Raw genomic sequence first — 23,194 nt, 5'->3', positions numbered from 1 at the left:
TTGAAGAGGCAGATGAGAGAATAGATGAATTAGAATATAAAATTATGGAAAAAGAGGAAGCTGAGAAAAAGAGAGTTAAAAAAATACAGGAGTATGAGGGGAGAATTAGAGAACTAAGTGATGCGATGAAACGCAATAATATAAGTATAATAGGGATTCCAGCAGAGGAAGAAAGAGAGAAAGGTGCTGAAGGTGTACTTGAAGAAATCATAGCTGAGAACTTCTCTGATCTGGGGAAGGAAACAGGCATTGAAATCCAAGAGGCACAGAGAACTCCCTTCAGACGTAACTTGAATCAATCTTCTGCACGACATAGCATAGTGAAACTGGCAAAATACAAGGATAAAGAGAAAATTCTGAAAGCAGCTAGGGATAAACGTGCTCTAACATATAAAGGGAGACCAATAAGACTAGTGACGGATCTATCCACTGAAACGTGGCAGGCCAGAAAGGAATGGCAGGAGATCTTCAATGTGATGAACAGAAAAATATGGCGCCGAGAATCCATTATCTAGCAAGTCTGTCATTTAGAATAGAAGGAGAGATAAAGGTCTTCCCAAACAAACAAAAACTGAAGGAATTCATCAACAATAAGCCAGCCCTAAAAGAGATCCTAAGGGTGATCCTGTGAGACAAAGTACCAGAGACATCACTACAAGCATGAAACATACAGACATCACAATGACTTTAACCCATAGCTTTCTATAATACCACTGAATGTAAATGGACTAAATGCTCTAACCAAAAGACATAGGGTATCATAATGGATAAAAAAAGAATACTCATCAATTTTCTGTCTACAAGAGACTAATTTTAGACCTAAGGACACCTTCAGATTGAAAGTGAGGGGATGGAGAACTATCTATGATGCTACTGGAAGTCAAAAGAAAGCTGGAGTAACCATACTTGTATCAGACAAACTACACTTTCAATTAAAGGCTGTAACAAGAGATGAAGAAGGGCATTATATAATAATTACAGGGCCTATCCATCAGGAAGAGCTAACATTTATAAATATCTATGCGCCGAATATGGGAGCCCCCAAATATATAAAACAATTAATCACAAACATAAGCAACCTTATTGATAAGAATGTGGTCATTGCAGGGGACTTTAATACTCCACCTACAACAATGGATAGATCATCTAGACACAGGATCAATAAAGAAACAAGGGCCCTGATGATACATTGGATCAGGTGGACTTGATAGATATATTTAAAACTCTGCATCCCAAAGCAACAGAAGATACTTTCTTCTCAAGTGCACATGGAACATTCTCCAAGATAGATAACATACTGGGTCACAAAATAGCCCTTCATAAGTATACAAGAATTGAATCATACCATGCATACTTTGAGACCACAATGCTATGAAGCTTGAAATCAACCACAGGAAAAATTCTGGAAAACCTCCAAAAGCATGGAGGTTAAAAACACCCTACTCAAAATTAGTGGGTCAACCAGGTAAGTAGAGAAGAAATTAAAAAAGTTGTGGAAACAAATTAAAATGAAGATACAACAATCCAAACGCTTTGGGATGCAGCGAAGGAAGTCTTGAGAGGAAAATACATTATGATCCAGGCCTACCTCAAGTAACAAGAAAAATCCCAAATACAAAATCTAACAGCACACCTAAAGGAAACAGAAGCAGAACAGCAAAGATACCCCAAGCCCATCAGAAGAAGAGAAATAAGAAAGATCAGAGCAGAAATAAACAGTATAGAATCTAAAAATAAGGTAAAGCAGATCAATGAAACCAAGAGTTTGTACTTGGAAAAAATAAACAAAATTGATAAACCTCTAGCCAGGCTTCTCAAAAAGAAAAGGGAGATGACCCAAATAGATAAAATCATGAATGAAAATGGAATTATTACAACCAATCCCTCAGAAATAAATACAAGCAATTATCAGGGAATACTATGAAAAATTATATGCCAACAAACTGGACAACCTGGAAGAAATGGAGAAGTTCCTAATCACCCACCCACATCAAAACTCAAACCAGAAGAAATAGAAAACTCGAAAAGACCCATAACCGGTGAAGAAATGGAATCAGTCCTCAAAAATCTCCCAACAAATAAGAGTCCAGGACCAGATGTCTTCCCAGGGGAATTCTACCAGGCATTTAAAGCAGAGAGAATACCTATCCTTCTCAAGCTATTCCAAAAAAATAGAAGGGGAGAAAAATTTCCTGACTCATTCTATGAAGCCAGCGTTACTTTGATTCCTAAACAAGACAGAGACCCAGTAAAAAAAGAGAACTACAGGCCAATATCTCTGATGAACATGGATGCAAAAATTGTCAATAAGATACTAGCAAATTGAATTCAACAGCATATAAAAAGAATTATTCACCATGATCAAGTGGGATTCATTCCTGGGATGCAGGGCTGGTTCAACATTCGCAAATCAATCAACGTGATACATCACATTAATAAAAGAAAAGAGAAGAACCATATGATCCTGTCAATCGATGCAGAAAAAGCATTTGACAAAATTCAGCACATCCTAATAAAAATCCTCGAGAATGTCGGAATGGAAGGAATGTACTGAAACATCATAAAAGCCATTTACGATAAGCCCACAGCTCATATCATCCTCAATGGGGAAGAACTGAGAGCTTTCTCCCTGAGATCAGAACACGACAGGATGTCCACTCTAACCACTGTTGTTTCACATAAGGTTGGAAGTTCTGGCATCAGCAATCAGACAACAAAAGGAAATCAAAAGTGTCAAAATTGGCAAGGATGAAGTCAAGCTTTTGCTTTTTACAGATGACATGATGTTATACATGGAAAACCCAATAGACTCCACCAAAAGTCTACTGGAATGGACACATGAATTCAGCACAGTTGCAGCATACAAAATCAACGTAGAGAAATCAGTTGAATTATACACTAATAATGAAGCAAAAGAAAGACAAATAAAAGAAACTGATTCCATTCACAATTGCACCAAGGAGCATAAAATACCTAGGAATAAATCTAACCAAAGATATACAAGATCTGTATGCTGAAAACTATAGAAAGCTTATGAAGGAAATTGAAGAAGATATAAAGAAATGGAAAAACATTCCGTGCTCATGGGTTGGAAGAATAAATATTGTTAAAATGTCAATACAACCCAAAGCAATCTACACATTCAATGCAAATTCAATAAAAATTGTACCAGCATTCTTCTGGAAGCTAAAACAAGCAATGCTAATATTTGTATGGAACCACAAAAGATCCCAAAGAGTCAAAGTAACATTGAAGAAGAAGACCAAAGCAGGAGGCATCACAATCCCAGACTTTAGCCTCTACTACAAAGCTGTAATCATCAAGGCAGCCTGGTATTGGTACAAAAACAGACACATAGACCAATGGAGTAGAATAGAGACTCCAGAATTGGACACACAAAAGTATGGTCAACTCATCTTTGACATAGCAGGAAAGAGTATCCAATAGAAAAAAGACAGTCTCTTTAACAAATGGTGCTGGGAGAACTGGACAGAAACATGCAGAAGGATGAAACTAGACCACTTTTTACACCATTCACCAAAACAAACTCAAAATGGATAAAGGACCTGAATGTGAAACAGGAAACCATCAAAACACTAGAGAGGAAAACAGGGAAAAACCACTCTGACCTCAGCTGCAGCAATTTCTTACTTGATACATCCCCAAAGGCAAGGGAATTTAAAGCAAAAATGAACTATTGGGACCTCATAAAGATAAAACCTTCTGCACAGCAAAGGAAACAATCAACAGAACTAAAAGGCAGCCAATGGAATGGGAAAAGATATTTGCAAATGACATATCAGACAAACGGCTAGTATCCAAAATCTATAAAGAGCTCACCAAACTCCACACCCGAAAAACAAATAATCCAGTGAAGAAATGGGCAGGAAACATGAATAGACACTTCTCTAAAGAAGACATCCAGATGGCCAACAGGCACATGAAAAGCTGCTCAACGTCGCTCCTCCTCGGGCAGTGAGGAGGGCACATGTTCAGATAAGCACTGACTGTTGCATGGAAACCAATTTGACAATTTCTTATTAATAAAATTAAACATAGATCTACCCTATGACCCAGCCATAGCACTGCTAGGAATTTACCCAAGGGATATAGGAGTGCCGATGCATAGGGTCAGTTGTACCCCATTGTTTATAGCAGCAGTTTCACCAATAAACAAATTATGGAAAGAGCCTAAAAGTCCAGCAACGTACATATGGATAAAGAAGATATTGCATATATAGGTGTGTGTGTGCATGTGCGTGTGTGTGTGTGTGTGTGTGTGTGTGTGTATACACACACATATGGGACAGAATGAAATCCAGCCATTTGTAGCAACGTGAATGCGTGAATGAACTGGAGGGTATCATGCTAAGTGAAATAAGTCAGACAGATAAAGGCAGTTAATAATGTTTTCAAGCTTATGTGAATCTTGAGAAACTTAACAGAAAAACATGGGGGAGGGGAAAGGGGGAAATAACAAAGAGAGAGGGAGGCAAACTGCAAGAGACTTAAATGCTGAGAAAAAAATGAGGGTTGATGGGAGGTGGGGGAGATGGGAAAGTGGGTGATGGGCAGTGAGGAGGGCACCTGTTGGGATGAAAACTAGGTGTTTCATGGAAACCAATCTGACAGTAAGTTGTATTTAATATATTAAAAAAAACGAATGAATAGGTTAACCAGGAAATCAGCAAATAATTTAAAAACATATACATGGAAGCAAATGAACTTGAAAACACGACTGTCCAAACTCTATGTGATTCAGCAAAGATCATCTTAACAGGAATATACATAAAAGTCTATCTCAAGAAGCAAGATAGGTCCCAAATACACATCTCACGTTACACCTAAAGAAACTAGAAAATGTGCAGCAAATAAAGCCAAACGTCAGCAGAAGAAGGGGAATGATAAACATTAGAACAGATATGAACAATATTTGAAACCAACAAACAAAACAGTACAATAGATAACTAAAAGTAAATGTAGTTTCCTTCAAAGAAAAAAAAAACTGATAACATCCCTAATCAGACTTATCAAGAAGAAAATAAAGAATACTGAAATCGAAAAAAATCACAAATAAAAGAGGGAAGACCACAATGTATGTCAAAGAAATATAAACAATTATAAGATCCTGGACCAGTTGGCTTTCCAGGAAATTTCTTCCAGGCATTTAAAGAAGAGTTAATACCTACTTTTCAAAGTTTTCCCCGAAAATATAAATGGAAGGAAGGCAGGCAAACTGATTCCAGGACACCATCATTACCTTGGATCCAAAACCAGACAAAGATGCCACACACACATACAACACAAACACACACACACATACACACACACACACACACACACACACACACCAAACAAACAAACAAACAAAGGAGACTTATCGGCCAATATCCCTGATTAATCTGGATGCAAAAATCTCAACAAGTACTAGCAAATAGAATTAAACATTACGTTAAAAGAACTATGCACAGAGACCCAGTGGGATTTATACCTGGGCTGCAGGGATGATATAAATATTTGCAAATAAGACAACGTGATATACCACATTAATAAAAGTAAAGATAAGAATCATCATACCCTAAATAGATACAGAACATGCATTTGACAAAATACAGCACTCTTTCTTGATAAAAAACCCTCGAGAAAATAAGGATAGAAGGAACAACCCTCAACATTATAAAGGCCATATAGGAAAGACCCACACCGAATATCATCCTCAATGGTAAAAGCTGAGAGTTTCCCCCCTAATGTCAGGAACACGACACAGATGTCCATTCTCACAGTTGCTGTTCAGTATATTACTGGAAGTCCTAGCCTCAGCAATCACACAACAGAAAGAAATAAAAGACATACAAATTGGCAAGGGAAAAGTCAAATTTTCACTCTCCACAGACGACATGATATTCTATGCTAAAACCCCAAAGACACCAAAAACTGCTAGAACTGATTCATGTATTCAGAAAGCTGCAAGGTATAAAATCAACATACTGAAACTGTTTGCATTTCTTTACACCAATAGTAAAACAGCAGGAATAGGAACCAAGGAATCAATCCCATTTACAATTACACCAAATGATGTAAAATACCAAAAAATAAACCTAACCCAAGAGGTCAAAGACCTATATGGTGAAAAATATAGAAAGCTTATGAAAGAAATTGAACACACAAAGTGGGGCACCTGGGTGGCTGAGTCAGTTAAGCATTTGACTTTGGCTCAGGTGATCATCTCTGAGAGTGTGATTTAGAGCACTGTGTTGAGCTCTATGCTGAAAGCTCGGGACCTGGAGCCTGCTTCAGATTTTGTGTCCTCCCCCCCCCCTCCAATTCACACTTTGTCTCTCTCTGTCTCTCAAAAGTTAATAAACACTTAAAAATTTAAAAAAAGAAGACACAAAAAAGCATAAACATTCCATGCTAGTAGATTGGAGGAACAAGTATTGTTAAAATGCTTATACTACCGAAAACAATCTATACATTCAATGGAATCCTTATTAAAATAACACCCGCATTCACAGAGTTTCAAGAAACAATTCTGAAATTTTTATGTAAAGAGAAACATCCCCAAGTAGCCAAAGTAATGTTGAAAAGGAGAAACTATGGAGGCATCACATTATGGACATCAAGCTGTATTACAAAACTCTAATCATCAAGACAGTATGGTATTGGCACAAAAAACAGACACATAGTTCAGTGGAACAGAACAGAGAATCCAGAAATGGACCCACAATGTGTGACCAACTAATCCTTGACAAGACAGCAAAGAATATCTAGTGGAAGAAAAGGCAGTCTCTTTCACAAATGGCGCTGAGAAATCTGGATAGTGAAATGCAGAAAAATGAAGCTGGATCACTTTCTTATACTATAAACAAAACTAAATTCAAGATATATGAAATCCCTAAATATGAAGCAGGAATCCGTCAAAACCCCAGAATAAGAAACAGACAGTAGCCTCTTTGAACTCTGCAACAGCAAATTCTTACTAGACATACCTCCGGGAGAAAGGGAAACTAAAGGAAAAATGGACTATTAGGACCCTATCAAGATAAAAAATCTGCACATCAAAGGAAACAAACAACAAAACTAAAGGACAGCCGATGGAATGGTAGAAGAGATTTGTAGATTAGATATCAGATAAAGGGTCAGTATCCAAAATAGGTACTTATTAAACACAACAACCAAAATACAAATAATCCAGTGAAGAAATGAGCAGAAGGCATTAATGCACAATTTCCAAAGAACACACCCAGAGGACCAACGGACACAGAAAAGATGCTCAACATCACTCATTATCAGAGAATTACAAATCAAAATCACAATGAGATACCACCTCACACCTATTAGAATGGCTAAAAAAACAAGAGAGGAAACAACAGATTTTGGTGAGGATGTGGAATTAGTAGAACCCTTTTACACTTTGGTGGAGATACAAACTGGTGCAATCACTCTGAAAACAGCATGGAGGTTCCTCAAAAAATTAAAAATAGACCTACTGTATGACCCAGCAATTGCACCAGTAGGTATATACCCAAAGGATACAAAAATGCTAATTCAAAGGGACACATGCACCACAATGATTATAGCAGCACTATTAACAATAGCCAGAGTATGTAATGAGTCAAAAGGTCCATTGACTGAGGAATGGAGAAATATATGATTTCACTCATATGCGGAATTTAAGAAACACAATAGATGAATATATGGAAGGGAGGTAAAAATGAGATAAAAATGGAGAGAGAAAAACCATAAGAGACTCTTAAATACAGAGAACAAACTGAGGGTCACTGGAGTGGTGTTTGTTGTACGGATGGGGTAATTGTGTGACGGGGATTAAGAAGGCACTTGTTCAGATAAGCCCTGGTCATTATTGAAAGGGATGCATCACTGGGTTGTACTCCTTACAACAATACTACACTTTAATTTAAATAGAAAAAATATATATAAAATACAAAAGTAAAAGGATCCATATAATGTACAGCAAGGATAATAAAATATAAGAACATCCCAGAAAGTTAAGTAATTCAAGTTAAGGTTCTAAAGAAGCAATCAAAATCAGAGACCGTCTCGCCATCCAGATCTTGACTGACTACAGGGAGCTCAAACCTGTGTGGTACTCCAACTCGTCCTCAGGGTGATTGGTACAAAGAGACTAGAGATACCTGCACTGTGATATGTCTCAAAGTTCACAATAAAATTATTAATGGTGAAACACAATTAAATTAGTTTTGGGTATAGGTTAGAAGAAATTACATGTCACAAAATAAATATATCAGCAATATGTTTAAATTATTTGATAGTTATTGAGGAGGGCACCAGTTGGGATGAGCACGGGGTGTTGTATGGAAACCAATTTGACAATAAATTTCATCTACAACATATAAAATATTTAAGTAAAGACAGGAAAAATAGGAAATAAAAATAACGTCGAAAGACAAACTATACGCTTGTAAGATATATTGTGAAGAAGAGGCCTAATACAATTAAATCTTGAAAATTAAATAACTCAATTTAGTACACAATAATTTAGTTAAATATTATATTAGTCTGAGTTGATGAAAGAAATAATAAACTAGAATACTGAACAAAAATTTGAAGCCAGATCCATTCAAGAGAGAACATTTATAGAGAATAGAATTGTCACTATATTATACGAAGATCAGAATGGGAAGAAATAAGAATCATTTAAATGTTTAACTACTGTATACAAATTAAAAAACAAAACTAAAAAAATGACGATTATAAATTTCTAATTTCAAAACTAGGCATTAAGTTACCAATAAGAAATTAACTGTAACAAAAGCAGATAAATAAAATACTCACCAGAAATATTACTCAAACTGTGTAAATGAAAGAAATTAAAATATATATATAGGTTGTAACATGAGACAAAGTTTACAACCTTTAAAAGAAGAGAATGATAAATTAGAAAACATACAGAGGTGAGAGTACACTCTCTGGAGCCCTAATAGAAGCCGGAACTCATAGAAATAAATATAAATAGGGGCGCCTGGGTGGCTCAGTCGGTTAAGCGTCCGACTTCGGCTCAGGTCACGATCTCGCGGTATGTGAGTTCGAGCCCCGCATCGGGCTCTATGCTGACTGCGCAGAGCCTGGAGCCCGTTTCAGATTCTGTGTCTCCCTCTCTCTCTGACCCTCCCCCGTTCATGCTCTGTCTCTCTCTGTCTCAAAAATAAATAAATGTTAAAAAAAAAAGAAAGAAATATAAATAGTGCTGAGAAAAGTGTTGCTCAGTTAAAATTAGAGGCACAACTAAATATCTTGAAGTAAAAAGAGTAAACAGAATTTTCAAATGTTGCATTATCAATAGGTAATGCATTGTAATAGAGTACAATAGTCATGCTTTAGACTGTATTTCACTGCATTGTAATAGAGTACAATAGTCATGCTTTAGAGTGTATTTTACTTTTATAGAGAAAATTTTCCTTAAGAGTGTTTGAGAAATAAAATGAAAGATAAAGGAATGTTCAACACATGGCAATATTGAATCTTACTTGATACTAAACTCAAAAAAAGCTGGTGGGTAATTGTTACCAGAGGTTTCAAAAATATTTATTATTTACACACAGTAAACCTTTCAATGACATACAAATTAAAATTACATTTAAATGTTATATATAAATAAACACTCTATAATTTGAATGAAATAAAAATGATCATTATCAGAACTTATTAGCACCAACACACTGACAGTGGCATAGACATTGGGCACAAGCTTCTGGAAATCCAGAATGACTGTGTCATATGCCCATAAGAGAGTGGAGGAGAAGGAGATAATGGCGCCCACCTAGTACATGACCACAAAAAAAAACTTGCCAACAGCAGGATGGTTTGGGTGGCCCTTCTCTCTGGGGAGACTCTTGAGGAGAGGTTGATGCTGGGAAGTTGCTGACACTGCCTCTGAAGCCTGGACAAGAGAATCACAATGTACACACTTGAGAACAGCATGCCTCCAACAAAGAAAACATCCCTGGATATTGAAAACGTGAAAAACAGTCCCCTGATGATGGAGTTTAGGCGGGAAAGTGAGCAGTGTTTACTGACACACAGTAGATTGCTCTGGGTCACATTAGAAGGAGTAGCAGTATACAAGATGCAGGCACTAATGAGAGACAAACTGAGAAACCATAAGATGATAAAAGAATGGAAGATGTCCTTTTTGCACGTATGTTTAAAGCTGGCCAACCAGGAGGTGCTAGGGATGATCATGATGGCCTTGAACATGCTGAGGAGGCAGGTGGTGCTCAAGGAGAGACCCCGTGTCACCCTTATCATGCAGAATAAAGCCATGCATTTGAAATCATTTAGAATGTTCAGTACTTCAAACAGGCCTGTAGACATTAAAAAACAGTGCAGTGAACAGTTTCATTATGTGGACAAAGGCCAAGTGATAGATGATCAGGACAGTTGGCTTAGGTCTGTGATCCAGAAGTAGCATGAAGATGTGGAAGAGAAGCAGGAAGATGTTGGCAAAAATTCCAATACGAACTTGTAAAAACTGGCCTATCTTCATACAAATATAATGGACGATATCATCATCACAGTGACAAAGAAAAAACATATTTTGTCTATATGAAAAATTAGACCTCACGTTATCAATGTCATTTATTCCTTTGTCAAAATCATCACCACAGATCATTTTTTGTTTTACTCAATTAATCATTAAGTCTATGTTGTATAAAGTCTTAGAAATAGAGTCTCAATATTATTTGTGCACCATTTGACTGTGTGTATATTATGTACATACGTATCTATATGTTATCTTTCTATATCTACCTCTCTATCTATCTGTCTGTCTATATGTGTCATCTAAACTGGGAAGGAGAGAAGGAAAGAGAGGAAGGAGAGAGACACAGAGAAAGAGAGATCTCATATCCATATTAATGCCAGGATGATGTCCCCATTCCCCATACTCCCCATACAGTATATTCATTTCTTTTTTTTTAAAGTTTGCTTTCCTGTTCTGCATTTTCCTGTCTCATATTCAGCATCAAGAATCCTAATAGCCATTAAAGTTTTCATAGATGTTTGTATAGTTCAACTGTTGCACATTTTACACTAATGGGAAAAGAATTATGAAAGAAACAATTGGGGGGAAAATTATGCCCAGGCAAGTCTTCCATCACATACTGTGACATTTTTTCTTCTTCCTGCTTCCAAACTTAGAGACCATCATGATCGCGTTTGGTCTATCCTGTTAATTCAGCACAATCTCCCCTTAAAATTAGATAATTATTAATAATCTTTCAACAAAAACCTTAATTCTCATTGTCATACAATCTAATGATTCATATCAGGGATATGAAGATTTGCATACAAACATATGAGAGGATGGAAATAACTATTTTATTACAAATCCTATTAACAAATTTTATTGACATTGAACCTGGCACACTCCCCTCTATTTTCATCATGGTGATTCATTTTATAATCTCTTTTTATATCAGTAGGGAATTGCTGAAGTTGAACTCTCAATTTTCAAGAGAACAAGAGGACAAACAACTAATATCCACTTTATGATGTCCACAAAATTGTTTTAAAATATTTTTATGGACACCTTTGCAGGGAAATTCATTTAATAAAAGGATACCCTCTCGTGCCATTAAAAAATCTCCAATAGGGGCACCTGAGTGGCTCAGTCAGTTAGGGTCTGACTCCTGATTTTGGGTGTGGTCATGATCTCAGGGTAGTGACTGATGTAAGCCTCTGCACTGACAGCTCAGAGCCTACTTGGGATTCTCTCTACCCTCTCTCTCCCCTTGCCACCTCTCACATACTCACTCTCTCAAAATAAATAAATAATCATTTGTAAAATTGATTTGTATAATTGGACATATTGGATATACACACACACACATATATGAATATATGCTCACCCTCATGTGTGTGTGTGTGTATGTGTGTGTGTATATATATATATATAGGATATATATATAGGATATATGAATATATTGGAGATATATATTATCATATATATATGCTCATCCTCATGTCTCTTCAGGATATTTCCAATATCAGAATACTTTGTAAAATGTCATTGAACACTTTTGCAATTATCTTATCATGGTATTTGCCCTATATGTAGGCATAATTATTTTACTCAATTAACGTGATAAGAATATTTAGCTGTATACATATTTCATTTATTCTTCTATTGAAATGAGAGAGTACTCACCTTTGTTTTCAGTGAAGAAATTTTGAGAGTGAATATTCTTGGCTGAAATTCAGAATATCACTTGCTCTATAAAATTGCTGGGGTAAAAAATTGCTCTATAATCAATCACCTGATATATGGGATTTTATAATGCAGTAATTATACATTTGATTAAATGGCTGTAACTATGTTACCAAATAATTATTATGTGAGAAATTTATCAAAAAGTCAGAAACAAAAAACTAACTGTTGCCACAAATATATATTTGTACCACAGAGCACTTGGTTTATGCTGTCCTATTAGGCCCTAGAGACTAGAACTTATCTATTAGGCTATACTGCCTTAAAGGCACAATGATATCCAAATTGTAGGCATTATATTGCAGTGTCAGTAAAGCCACATTTGGGTGATGGCCACTAATATACATGTATAATTACTTAATAAGTGTATGAATGAAATATTTTATTTTATTTTATTTTATTTTTTAATTTATTATTTTTTTATTTTTTAACATTTACATCCTAATTGGTAAGCATATAGTGCAACAATGATTTCAGGAGTACATTCCTTAGTGCACCTTACCCATTTGACCCATTCCCCCTCCCACAACCACTCAAGTAACACTCAGTTTGTTCTCCATATTTGTGAATCTCTTCTGCTTTGTCCCCTTCCCTGTTTTTATATTATTTTTGTTTCCCTTCCCTTATGTTCATATGTTATGTCTCTTAAAGTCCTCATATGAGTGAAGTCATATAATTTTTGTCTTTCTCTGACTAATTCCACTTAGCGTAATACCCTCCAGTTCCATCCACATAGTTGCATATGACAAGATTTCATTCTTTTTGATCGCTGAGTAATACTCCATTGTATAGTATATATAAAACACTTCTTTATCCATTTATCCATCGATGGACTTTTGGGCTTTTTCCATACTTTGGCTATTGTTGATAGGGCTGCTATAAACGTGGGGGTGCATGTGTCCCTTCGAAGCAGCACACCACACCTGTATCCCTTGGATAAATACCTAGTAATGTAATTGCTGGGTTGTAGGGTAGATCTATTTTTAGTTTCTTGAGAAACCTCCATACTGTTTCCCAGAGTGGCTGCACCAGCTTGCATTCCCACCAACAATCCAAAAGAGATATTTTTTCTCCGCATCCTTGCCAACATATGTTGGTGCCTAAGTTGTTAATGTTAGCCATTCTGACAGGTGTCAGGTGGGATCTCATTGTGGTTTTGATTTATATTTTCCTAATGATGAGTGATGTGGAGAATTTATCTGGATGTCTTCTTTGGAGAAGTGTCTATTCATGATTTTCGCCCATTTCTTCACTGGATTATTGGTTTGGTTTGGTTTTTTGTCTTTTTTTTTTTTTTTTTTTTTTGGTGTTGAGTTTGATAAGTTCTTTATAGATTTTGGATACTAACTCTTTATCTGATATGTCATTTGCAAATATCTTCTTCCATTCTGTCAGTTGCCTTTTAGTTTTGCTGATTGTTTCCTTCGCTGTGCAGAAGCTTTTTATTTTGGTGAGGTCCCAGTAGTTCATTTTTGCTTTTGTATCCCTTGCCTCCAGTGACGTGTTCGGTAAGAAGTTGCTACAGGCAAGATCAAAGAGGTTTCTGCCTGCTTTCTCCTCGAGGATTTTGATGGCTTCCTGTCATACATTGTATGTACATACATACATACCTCAATGTATGAGGTCTTTCATCCATTCTGAGTTAATTTTTGTGTATGATGTAAGAAAGTGGTCCAGTTTCATTCTTCTGCATGTCTCTATCCAGTTTTCCTAGCACCACTTGCTGAAGAGACTTTTATTCCATTGGATATACTTTCCTGCTTTGTCAAAGATTAGTTGGCCATACACTTGTGGGTCCTTTTCTGGGTTCTCTATTCTGTTCCATTGATCTGAGTGTCTGTTCTTGTGCCAGTACCATATTGTTTTGATGATTACAGCTTTGCAGTATAGCTTGAAGTAAGTAATTGTGATGCCTGCTCCTTTCATTTTCTTTTTCAAGAATGCTTTGGCTATATGGGGTCTTTTCTGGTCCCACATAAATTTTAGGATTATTTATTCTAGATCTGTGAAAAATGCTGATGTTACTTTGATAGGGATTGCATTGAACATGTAGATTGCTTTGGGTAGTATTGACATTTTTACAATATTTGTTATTCCTACCCAGGAGCATGGAATCTTTTTCTATTTTTTTGTGTCTTCTTCAGTTTCTTCCATAAGCTTTCTATAGTTTCATTGTATAGGTTTTTCACCTCTTTGGTTAGATTTATTCCTAGGTATTTTATAGTTTTTGGTGCAACTGCAAATGGGATTGATTCACTGATTTCTATTTCTGTCGCTTCATTGTTGGTGTATAGAAATGCAACTGATTTATATGTGTTGATTTTATATCCTGCAACTTTGCTGAATTCATGAATCAAGTCTAGCAATTTTTTGGTAGAATATTTTGGTTTTTCCATATAAAGTAGCATGTCGTCTGCGAAGAGTGAAGGTTTGACCTCCTGGCTGATTTGGATGCCTTTTATTTCTTTGTGTTTTCTGATTGCAGAGGCTAAGACTTCTAATACTATGTTGAATAACAGTGGCGAGAGTGAACATCTCTGTCTCATTCCTGACCTTGGGGGAAAGCTCTCAGTTTTTCCCCATTGACCATGATATTAGTGTTGGGTCATTCATATATGGCTTTTATGATCTGGAGGTATGATCCTTCTATCCCTACTTTCTTAAGGGTTTTTATCAAGAAAGGATTCTGTTTTGTCAAATGCATTCTCTGCATCTATTGAGAGGATCATATGGTTCTTGTCTTTTCTTTTTCCGATGTGATGAATCACATTAATTGTTTTGGGGATATTGAACCAACCCTGCATCCAAGGTATAAATCCCACTTGGTCATGGTGAATATTTTTTTAATGTATTGTTGGATCCAGTTGGCTGATATCCTGTTGAGGATTTTTGCATCCATGTTCATCAGGGAAATTGGTCTAGAGTTCTCCTTTTTAGTTGGGTCTCTGTCCAGTTTTGGAATCAAGGTAATACTTACTTCATAGTAAGAGTTTGGAAGTTTTCCTTCCATTTCTATTTTCTGGAACATGTTCGAGAGAATAGATGTAATTCTTCCTTAAATTATTGGTAGACTTACCCTGGGAAGCCATCTGAACGTGGACTCTTGGTTTTTGGCAGATTTTTGATTACTAATTCTATTTCCTTACTAGTTATGGGTCTGTTCAAATTTTCTATTCCTTCCTGTTTCAGGTTTGGGAGTGTATATGTTTCTAGGAAGTTGTCCATTTCTTACAGATTGTCCATTTTACTGGCAAGTAATTGCTCATAATATTCTCTTATTATTGTTTTTATTTCTGCCGTGTTGGTTGTGATCTCTCCTCTTTCATTCTTTATTTTTTTATTGTGTCCTTTTCTTTTTCTTTTTGGTCAAACTGGTTAGTGATTTATTAATTTTGTTAATTCTTTCAAAGAACCAGCATCTGGTCTCATTGATCCTTCTACTGTTTTGTTTTTGTTTTTGTTTTTGTTTTGTTTTTGGTTTCAATAGCATTAATTTCTGCACTAGTCTTTGTTATTTCCTATCTTCTGCTGGTTTTGGGTTCTATTTATTGTTCTCTTTCTAGCGCCTTAAGGTGTAAGGTTAGGTTGTATATCTCAGAACTTTCCTCCTTTTGTAGGAAGTCCTGGATTGCTATATACTTCCCATTTATGACCGCCTTTGCTGCGTCCCAGAGGTTTGGGTTGTGGTGTTATCATTTTTATTGACTTCCATATACTTTTTAATTCCCTCTTTAACTGCTTGGTTATCCCATTCATTCTTTAGTAGGATGTTCTTCAGTCTCCAAGTATTTGTTACTTTTCCAAATTTTTTTCTTGTGGTTGGTTTCGAGTTTCCTAACGTAGTGGTCTGAAAACATGCATGGTATGATCTCAATTTTTGTTCTCACTTAGGGCTGATATGTTGTCCAGTGTATGGTCTATCCTGGAGACCATTCCATGTGCACTGGAGAAGAATGTATATTCTGCTGATTTAGGAGGAAATGTTCTGAATATATCTGTTAAGTCCATCTGGCTCAGCATGTCACTCAAAGCCATTGTTTCCTTGTTGATTTTCGGATTAGGTGATCTGTCCATTGTTGTGAGTAGGGTGTTGACGTCTTCTACTATTATGGTATTACTATTGGTGAGTTTCTTTATGTTAGTGATTAATTGACTTATATACTTGGGTGCTGTCACATTTGGCACATAAATGTTTACAATTGTTAGGTCTTCTTGGTGGATGACCCCTTGGTTATGATATAATGCCCTTCAGCATCTCATGATACAGTCTTTATTTCAAATTCTAGATTGTCTGACATAAGTATGGCTATTCCAGCTTTCTTTTGTTGATCATTAGCATGTTAGATGATTCTCCATCCCTTACTTTCAATCTGAAGATGTCTTTAGGTCTAAAGTGGGTATCTTGTAAACAGCATATATATGGATCTTGATTTCTTAGCCATTCTGTTACCCTATGTCTTTTTTTTATTGTTTTAATGTTTTTTTTTATCTTTGAGACTTAGAGAGACAGAGCATGAATGGGCAAGGGGCAGAGAGGGAGGGAGACACAGAATCCGAAGCAGGGTCCAAGCTGTCAGCACAGAGTCCAACATGGGGCTCAAACTCGCAGACCGTGAGATCATGACCTGAACCAAAGTTGGACACTCAACCAACTGAGCCACCCAGGTGCCCCTACCCTATGTCTTTTGATTGGAGCATGGAGTCCATTGACCTTTAGAGTGAGTACTGAAAGATATGAATTCATTGCCATTATGATGCTTGTAGAGTTGGAGTTTCTGCTGGTGTTCTCTGGTACTTTCTAATCTTTGGTGCTTTTGGTATATATACCAAAAATACCATATATTTTTCATCTTTTCTCCCCTCAGAGAGACCCCCTTAAAATTTCTTGTAGGGCTGGTTTAGTAGTCACAAACTCCATCCATTTTTGTGTGTCTGGGAAACTTTTTATCTGTCCTTCTATTTTTTTTTTTTTGTTTTTTTTGTTTTTTTTTTATTTTTTAATATATGAAATTTACTGTCAAATTGGTTTCCATACAACACCCAGTGCTCATCCCAAAAGGTGCCCTCCTCAATACCCATCACCCACCCTGCCCTCCCTCCCACCCTGCCCTCCCTCCCACCCCCCATCAACCCTCAGTTTGTTCTCAGTTTTTAACAGTCTCTTATGCTTTGGCTCTCTCCCACTCTAGCCTCTTTTTTTTTTTTTCCTTCCCCCCCCCCCATGGGTTTCTGTTATGTTTCTCAGGATCCACATAAGAGTGAAACCATATGGTATCTGTCTTTCTCTGTATGGCTTATTTCACTTAGCATCACACTCTCCAGTTCCATCCATGTTGCTACAAAAGGCCATATTTCATTTTTTCTCATTGCCACGTAGTATTCCATTGTGTATATAAACCACAATTTCTTTATCCATTCATCAGTTGATGGACATTTAGGCTCTTTCCATAATTTGGCTATTGTTGAGAGTGCCGCTATAAACATTGGGGTACAGGTGCCCCTATGCATCAGTACTCCTGTATCCCTTGGAGAAATTCCTAGCAGTGCTATTGCTGGGTCATAGGGTAGGTCTATTTTTAATTTTCTGAGGAACCTCCACACTGCTTTCCAGAGCGGCTGCACCAATTTGCATTCCCACCAACAGTGCAAGAGGGTTCCCGTTTCTCCACATCCTCTCCAGCATCTATAGTCTCCTGATTTCTTCATTTTGGCCACTCTGACTGGCGTGAGGTGATATCTGAGTGTGGTTTTGATTTGTATTTCCCTGATAAGGAGCGACGTTGAACATCTTTTCATGTGCCTGTTGGCCATCCGGGTGTCTTCTTTAGAGAAGTGTCTATTCATGTTTTCTGCCCATTTCTTCACTGGGTTATTTGTTTTTCGGGTGTGGAGTTTGATGAGCTCTTTATAGATTTTGGATACTAGCCCTTTGTCCGTTGTGTCATTTGCAAATATCTTTTCCCATTCCGTTGGTTGCCTTTTAGTTTTGTTGGTTGTTTCCTTTGCTGTGCAGAAGCTTTTTATCTTCATAAGGTCCCAGTAATTCACTTTTGCTTTTAATTCCCTTGCCTTTGGGGATGTGCCGAGTAAGAGATTGCTACGGCTGAGGCCAGAGAGGTCTTTTCCTGCTTTCTCCTCTAAGGTTTTGATGGTTTCCTGTCTCACATTCAGGTCCTTTATCCATTTTGAGTTTATTTTTGTGAATGGTGTGAGAAAGTGGTCTAGTTTCAACCTTCTGCATGTTGCTGTCCAGTTCTCCCAGCACCATTTGTTAAAGAGACTGTCTTTTTTCCATTGGATGTTCTTTCCTGCTTTGTCAAAGATGAGTTGGCCATACGTTTGTGGGTCTAGTTCTGGGGTTTCTATTCTATTCCATTGGTCTATGTGTCTGTTTTTATGCCAATACCATGCTGACTTGATGATGACAGCTTTGTAGTAGAGGCTAAAGTCTGGGATTGTGATGCCTCCTGCTTTGGTCTTCTTCTTCAAAATTACTTTGGCTATTCGGAGCCTTTTGTGGTTCCATATGAATTTTAGGATTGCTTGTTCTAGTTTCGAGAAGAATGCTGGTGCAATTTTGATTGGGATTGCATTGAATGTGTAGATAGCTTTGGGTAGTATTGACATTTTGACAATATTTATTCTTCCAATCCATGAGCAGGGAATGTCTTTCCATTTCTTTATATCTTCTTCAATTACCTGCATAAGCTTTCTATAGTTTTCAGCATACAGATCTTTTACATCTTTGGTTAGATTTATTCCTAGGTATTTTATGCTTCTTGGTGCAATTGTGAATGGGATCAGTTTCTTCATTTGTCTTTCTGTTGCTTCATTGTTAGTGTATAAGAATGCAACTGATTTCTGCACATTGATTTTGTATCCTGCAACTTTGCTGAATTCATGTATCAGTTCTAGCAGACTTTTGGTGGAGTCTATCGGATTTTCCATGTATAATATCATGTCATCTGCAAAAAGCGAAAGCTTGACTTCATCTTTGCCAATTTTGATGCCTTTGATTTCCTTTTGTTGTCTGATTGCTGATGCTAGAACTTCCAGCACTATGTTAAACAAGAACGGTGACAGTGGGCATCCCTGTCGTGTTCCTGATCTCAGGGAAAAAGCTCTCAGTTTTTCCCCGTTGAGGATGATGTTACCTGTGGGCTTTTCATAAATGGCCTTTATGATCTTTAAGTATGTTCCTTCTATCCCGACTTTCTCAAGGGTTTTTATTAAGAAAGGGTGCTGGAATAGGGTCACCTGTACCCCAATGTTTATAGCGGCACTCTCAACAATAGCCAAATTATGGAAAGAGCCTAAATGTCCATCAACTGATGAATGGATAAAGAAATTGTGGTTTATATACACAATGGAATACTACGTGGCAATGAGAAAAAATGAAATATGGCCTTTTGTAGCAACATGGATGGAACTGGAGAGTGTGATGCTAAGTGAAATAAGCCATACAGAGAAAGACAGATACCATATGGTTTCACTCTTATGTGGATCCTGAGAAACATAAAAGAAACCCATGGGGGGGGGGGGGAAGGAAAAAAAAAAAAAAAAAGAGGCTAGAGTGGGAGAGAGCCAAAGCATAAGAGACTGTTAAAAACTGAGAACAAACTGAGGGTTGATGGGGGGTGGGAGGGAGGGCAGGGTGGGAGGGAGGGCAGGGTGGGTGATGGGTATTGAGGAGGGCACCTTTTGGGATGAGCACTGGGTGTTGTATGGAAACCAATTTGACAGTAAATTTCATATATTAAAAAATAAAAAAAAATAAAAAAATAATAAAAAAAAAAAGAAAGGGTGCTGGATTTTGTCAAAGGCCTTTTCTGCATCGATTGACAGGATCATATGGTTCTTCTCTTTTTTTTTTTGTTAATGTGATGTATCACGTTGATCGATTTGCGAATGTTGAACCAGCCCTGCATCCCAGGAATGAATCCCACTTGATCATGGTGAATAATTCTTTTTATATGCTGTTGAATTCGATTTGCTAGTATCTTATTAAGAATTTTTGCATCCATATTCATCAGGGATATTGGCCTGTAGTTCTCTTTTTTTACTGGGTCTCTGTCTGGTTTAGGAATCAAAGTAATACTGGCTTCATAGATTGAGTCTGGAAGTTTTCCTTCCCTTTCTATTTCTTGGAATAGCTTGAGAAGGATAGGTATTATCTCTGCTTTAAATGTCTGGTAGAACTCCCCTGGGAAGCCATCTGGTCCTGGACTCTTATTTGTTGGGAGATTTTTGATAACCGATTCAATTTCTTTGCTGGTTATGGGTCTGTTCAAGCTTTCTATTTCCTCCTGATTGAGTTTTGGAAGAGTGTGGGTGTTTAGAAATTTGTCCATTTCTTCCAGGTTGTCCAATTTGCTGGCATATAATTTTTCATAGTATTCCCTGATAATTGTTTATATCTCTGAGGGATTGGTTGTAATCATTCCATTTTCATTCATGATTTTATCTATTTGGGTCATCTCCCTTTTCTTTTGGAGAAGCCTGGCTAGAGGTTTGTCAATTTTGTTTATTTTTTCAAAAAACCAACTCTTGGTTTCGTTGATCTGCTCTACAGTTTTTTTAGATTCTATATTGTTTATTTCTGCTCTGATCTTTATGATTTCTCTTCTTCTGCTGGGTTTAGGCTGCCTTTGCTGTTCTGCTTCTATTTCCTTTAGGTGTGCTGTTAGATTTTGTATTTGGGATTTTTCTTGTTTCTTGAGATAGGCCTGGATTGCAATGTATTTTCCTCTCAGGACTGCCTTCGCTGCATCCCAAAGCGTTTGGATTGTTGTATTTTCATTTTCGTTTGTTTCCATATATGTTTTAATTTCTTCTCTAATTGCCTGGTTGACCCACTCATTCGTTAGTAGGGTGTTCTTTAACCTCCATGCTTTTGGAGGTTTTCCAGACTTTTTCCTGTGGTTGATTTCAAGCTTCATAGCATTGTGGTCTGAAAGTATGCATGGTATAATTTCAATTCTTGTAAACTTATGAAGGGCTGTTTTGTGACCCAGTATATGATCTATCTTGGAGAATGTTCCATGTGCACTCGAGAAGAAAGTATATTCTGTTGCTTTGGGATGCAGAGTTCTAAATATATCTGTCAAGTCCATCTGATCCAATGTATCATTCAGGGCCCTTGTTTCTTTATTGACTGTGTGTCTAGATGATCTATCCATTTCTGTAAGTGGGGTGTTAAAGTCCCCTGCAATGACCACATTCTTATCAATAAGGTTGCTTATGTTTATGAGTAATTGTTTTATATATCTGGGGGCTCGGGTATTTGGCGCATAGACATTTATAATAGTTAGCTCTTCCTGGTGGATAGACCCTGTGATTATTATATAATGCCCTTCTTCATCTCTTGTTACAGCCTTTAATTTAAAGTCTAGTTTGTCTGATATAAGTATGGCTACTCCAGCTTTCTTTTGGCTTCCAGGAGCATGATAAATAGTTCTCCATCCCCTCACTCTCAATCTAAAGGTGTCCTCAGATCTAAAATGAGTCTCTTGTAGACAGCAAATAGATGGGTCTTGCTTTTTTATCCATTCTGATACCCTATGTCTTTTAGTTGGCGCATTTAATCCATTTACATTCAGTGTTATTATAGAAAGATATGGGTTTAGAGTCATTGTGATGTCTGTATGTTTTATGCTTGTAGTGATGTCTCTGGTACTTTGTCTCACAGGATCCCCCTTAGGATCTCTTGTAGGGCTGGTTTCGTGGTGACAAATTCCTTCAGTTTTTGTTTGTTTGGGAAGACCTTTATCTCTCCTTCTATTCTAAATGACAGACTTGCTGGATAAAGGATTCTCGGCTGCATATTTTTTCTGTTTAGCACACTGTAGATATCGTGCCAAGCCTTTCTGGCCTGCCAAGTTTCAAAGGAGAGATCAGTCACGAGTCTTATAGGTCTCCCTTTATATGTGAGGGCACGTTTATCCCTTGCTGCTTTCAGAATTTTCTCTTTATCCTTGTATTTTGCCAGTTTCACTATGATATGTCGTGCAGAAGATCGATTCAAGTTACGTCTGAAGGGAGTTCTCTGTGCCTCTTGGATTTCAATGCCTTTTTCCTTCCCCAGTTCAGGGAAGTTCTCAGCTATTATTTCTTCAAGTACCCCTTCAGCACCTTTCCCTCTCTCTTCCTCCTCTGGGATACCAATTATGCGTATATTATTTTTTTTTAGTGTATCACTTAGTTCTCTAATTTTCCCCTCATACTCCTGGATTTTTTTAACTCTCTTTCTTTCAGCTTCCTCTTTCTCCATAACTTTATCTTCTAGTTCACCTATTCTCTCCTCTGCCTCTTCAAGCCGAGCCATCGTGGATTCCATTTTGTTTTGCAATTCGTTTAAAGCGTTTTTCAACTCCTCGTGACTGTTCCTTAGTCCCTCGATCTTTGTGGCAAGAGATTCTCTGCTGTCCTGTATACTGTTTTCAAGCCCAGCGATTAATTTTATGACTATTATTCTAAATTCACTTTCTGTTATATTATTTAAATCCTTTTTGATCAGTTCATTAGCTGTTGTTATTTCCTGGAGATTCTTCTGAGGGGAATTCTTCCGTTTGGTCATTTTGGAGAGTCCCTGGCGTGGTGAGGACCTGCAGTGCACTTCCCCTGTGCTGTGGTGTATAACTGGAGTTAGTGGGCGGGGCCGCAGTCCGACCCGATGTCTGCCCCCAGCCCACTGCTGGGGCCACAGTCAGACTGGTGTGTGCCTTCTCTTCCCCTCTCCTAGGGGCAGGATTCACTGTGGGGTGGCGTGTCCCGTCTGGGCTACTTGCACACTGCCAGGCTTGTGTTGCTGGGGATCTGGTGTATTAGCTGGGTTGGGTAGGCAAGGTGCACGGGGGGTGGAGGGGCAGGCTTAGCTCGCTTCTCCTTAGGTGATCCACTTCAGGAGGAGCCCTGTGGCAGTGGGAGGGAGTCAGATCCGCTGCC

At 37.4% G+C, this 23,194-nt stretch overlaps 1 protein-coding gene across 1 annotated transcript in view; it reads right to left on the bottom strand.

Moving 5' to 3' along the window:
* Positions 1–10,806, bottom strand: part of LOC109261218 (vomeronasal type-1 receptor 90-like) — a 106,209-nt gene extending 95,403 nt beyond the window's left edge. Inside the window, 3 exon segments of the mRNA XM_053909497.1 lie at positions 9,707–9,823; positions 9,826–10,365; positions 10,367–10,806. Coding sequence (XP_053765472.1) covers positions 9,707–9,823; positions 9,826–10,365; positions 10,367–10,654 — 945 coding nt within the window. The 5' untranslated portion in view covers positions 10,655–10,806.
* Between the last annotated feature and the right edge of the window lie 12,388 nt (positions 10,807–23,194).

Source organism: Panthera pardus, unplaced genomic scaffold (assembly GCF_024362965.1).
Source record: "Panthera pardus isolate Hobbes unplaced genomic scaffold, ASM2436296v1 HiC_scaffold_21, whole genome shotgun sequence".
In the NCBI taxonomy this organism is placed as follows: domain Eukaryota; kingdom Metazoa; phylum Chordata; class Mammalia; order Carnivora; family Felidae; genus Panthera; species Panthera pardus.
The sequence above is the reverse complement of the archived record's forward strand: the minus strand, read 5'-3'. Positions and strand labels throughout refer to the sequence as shown.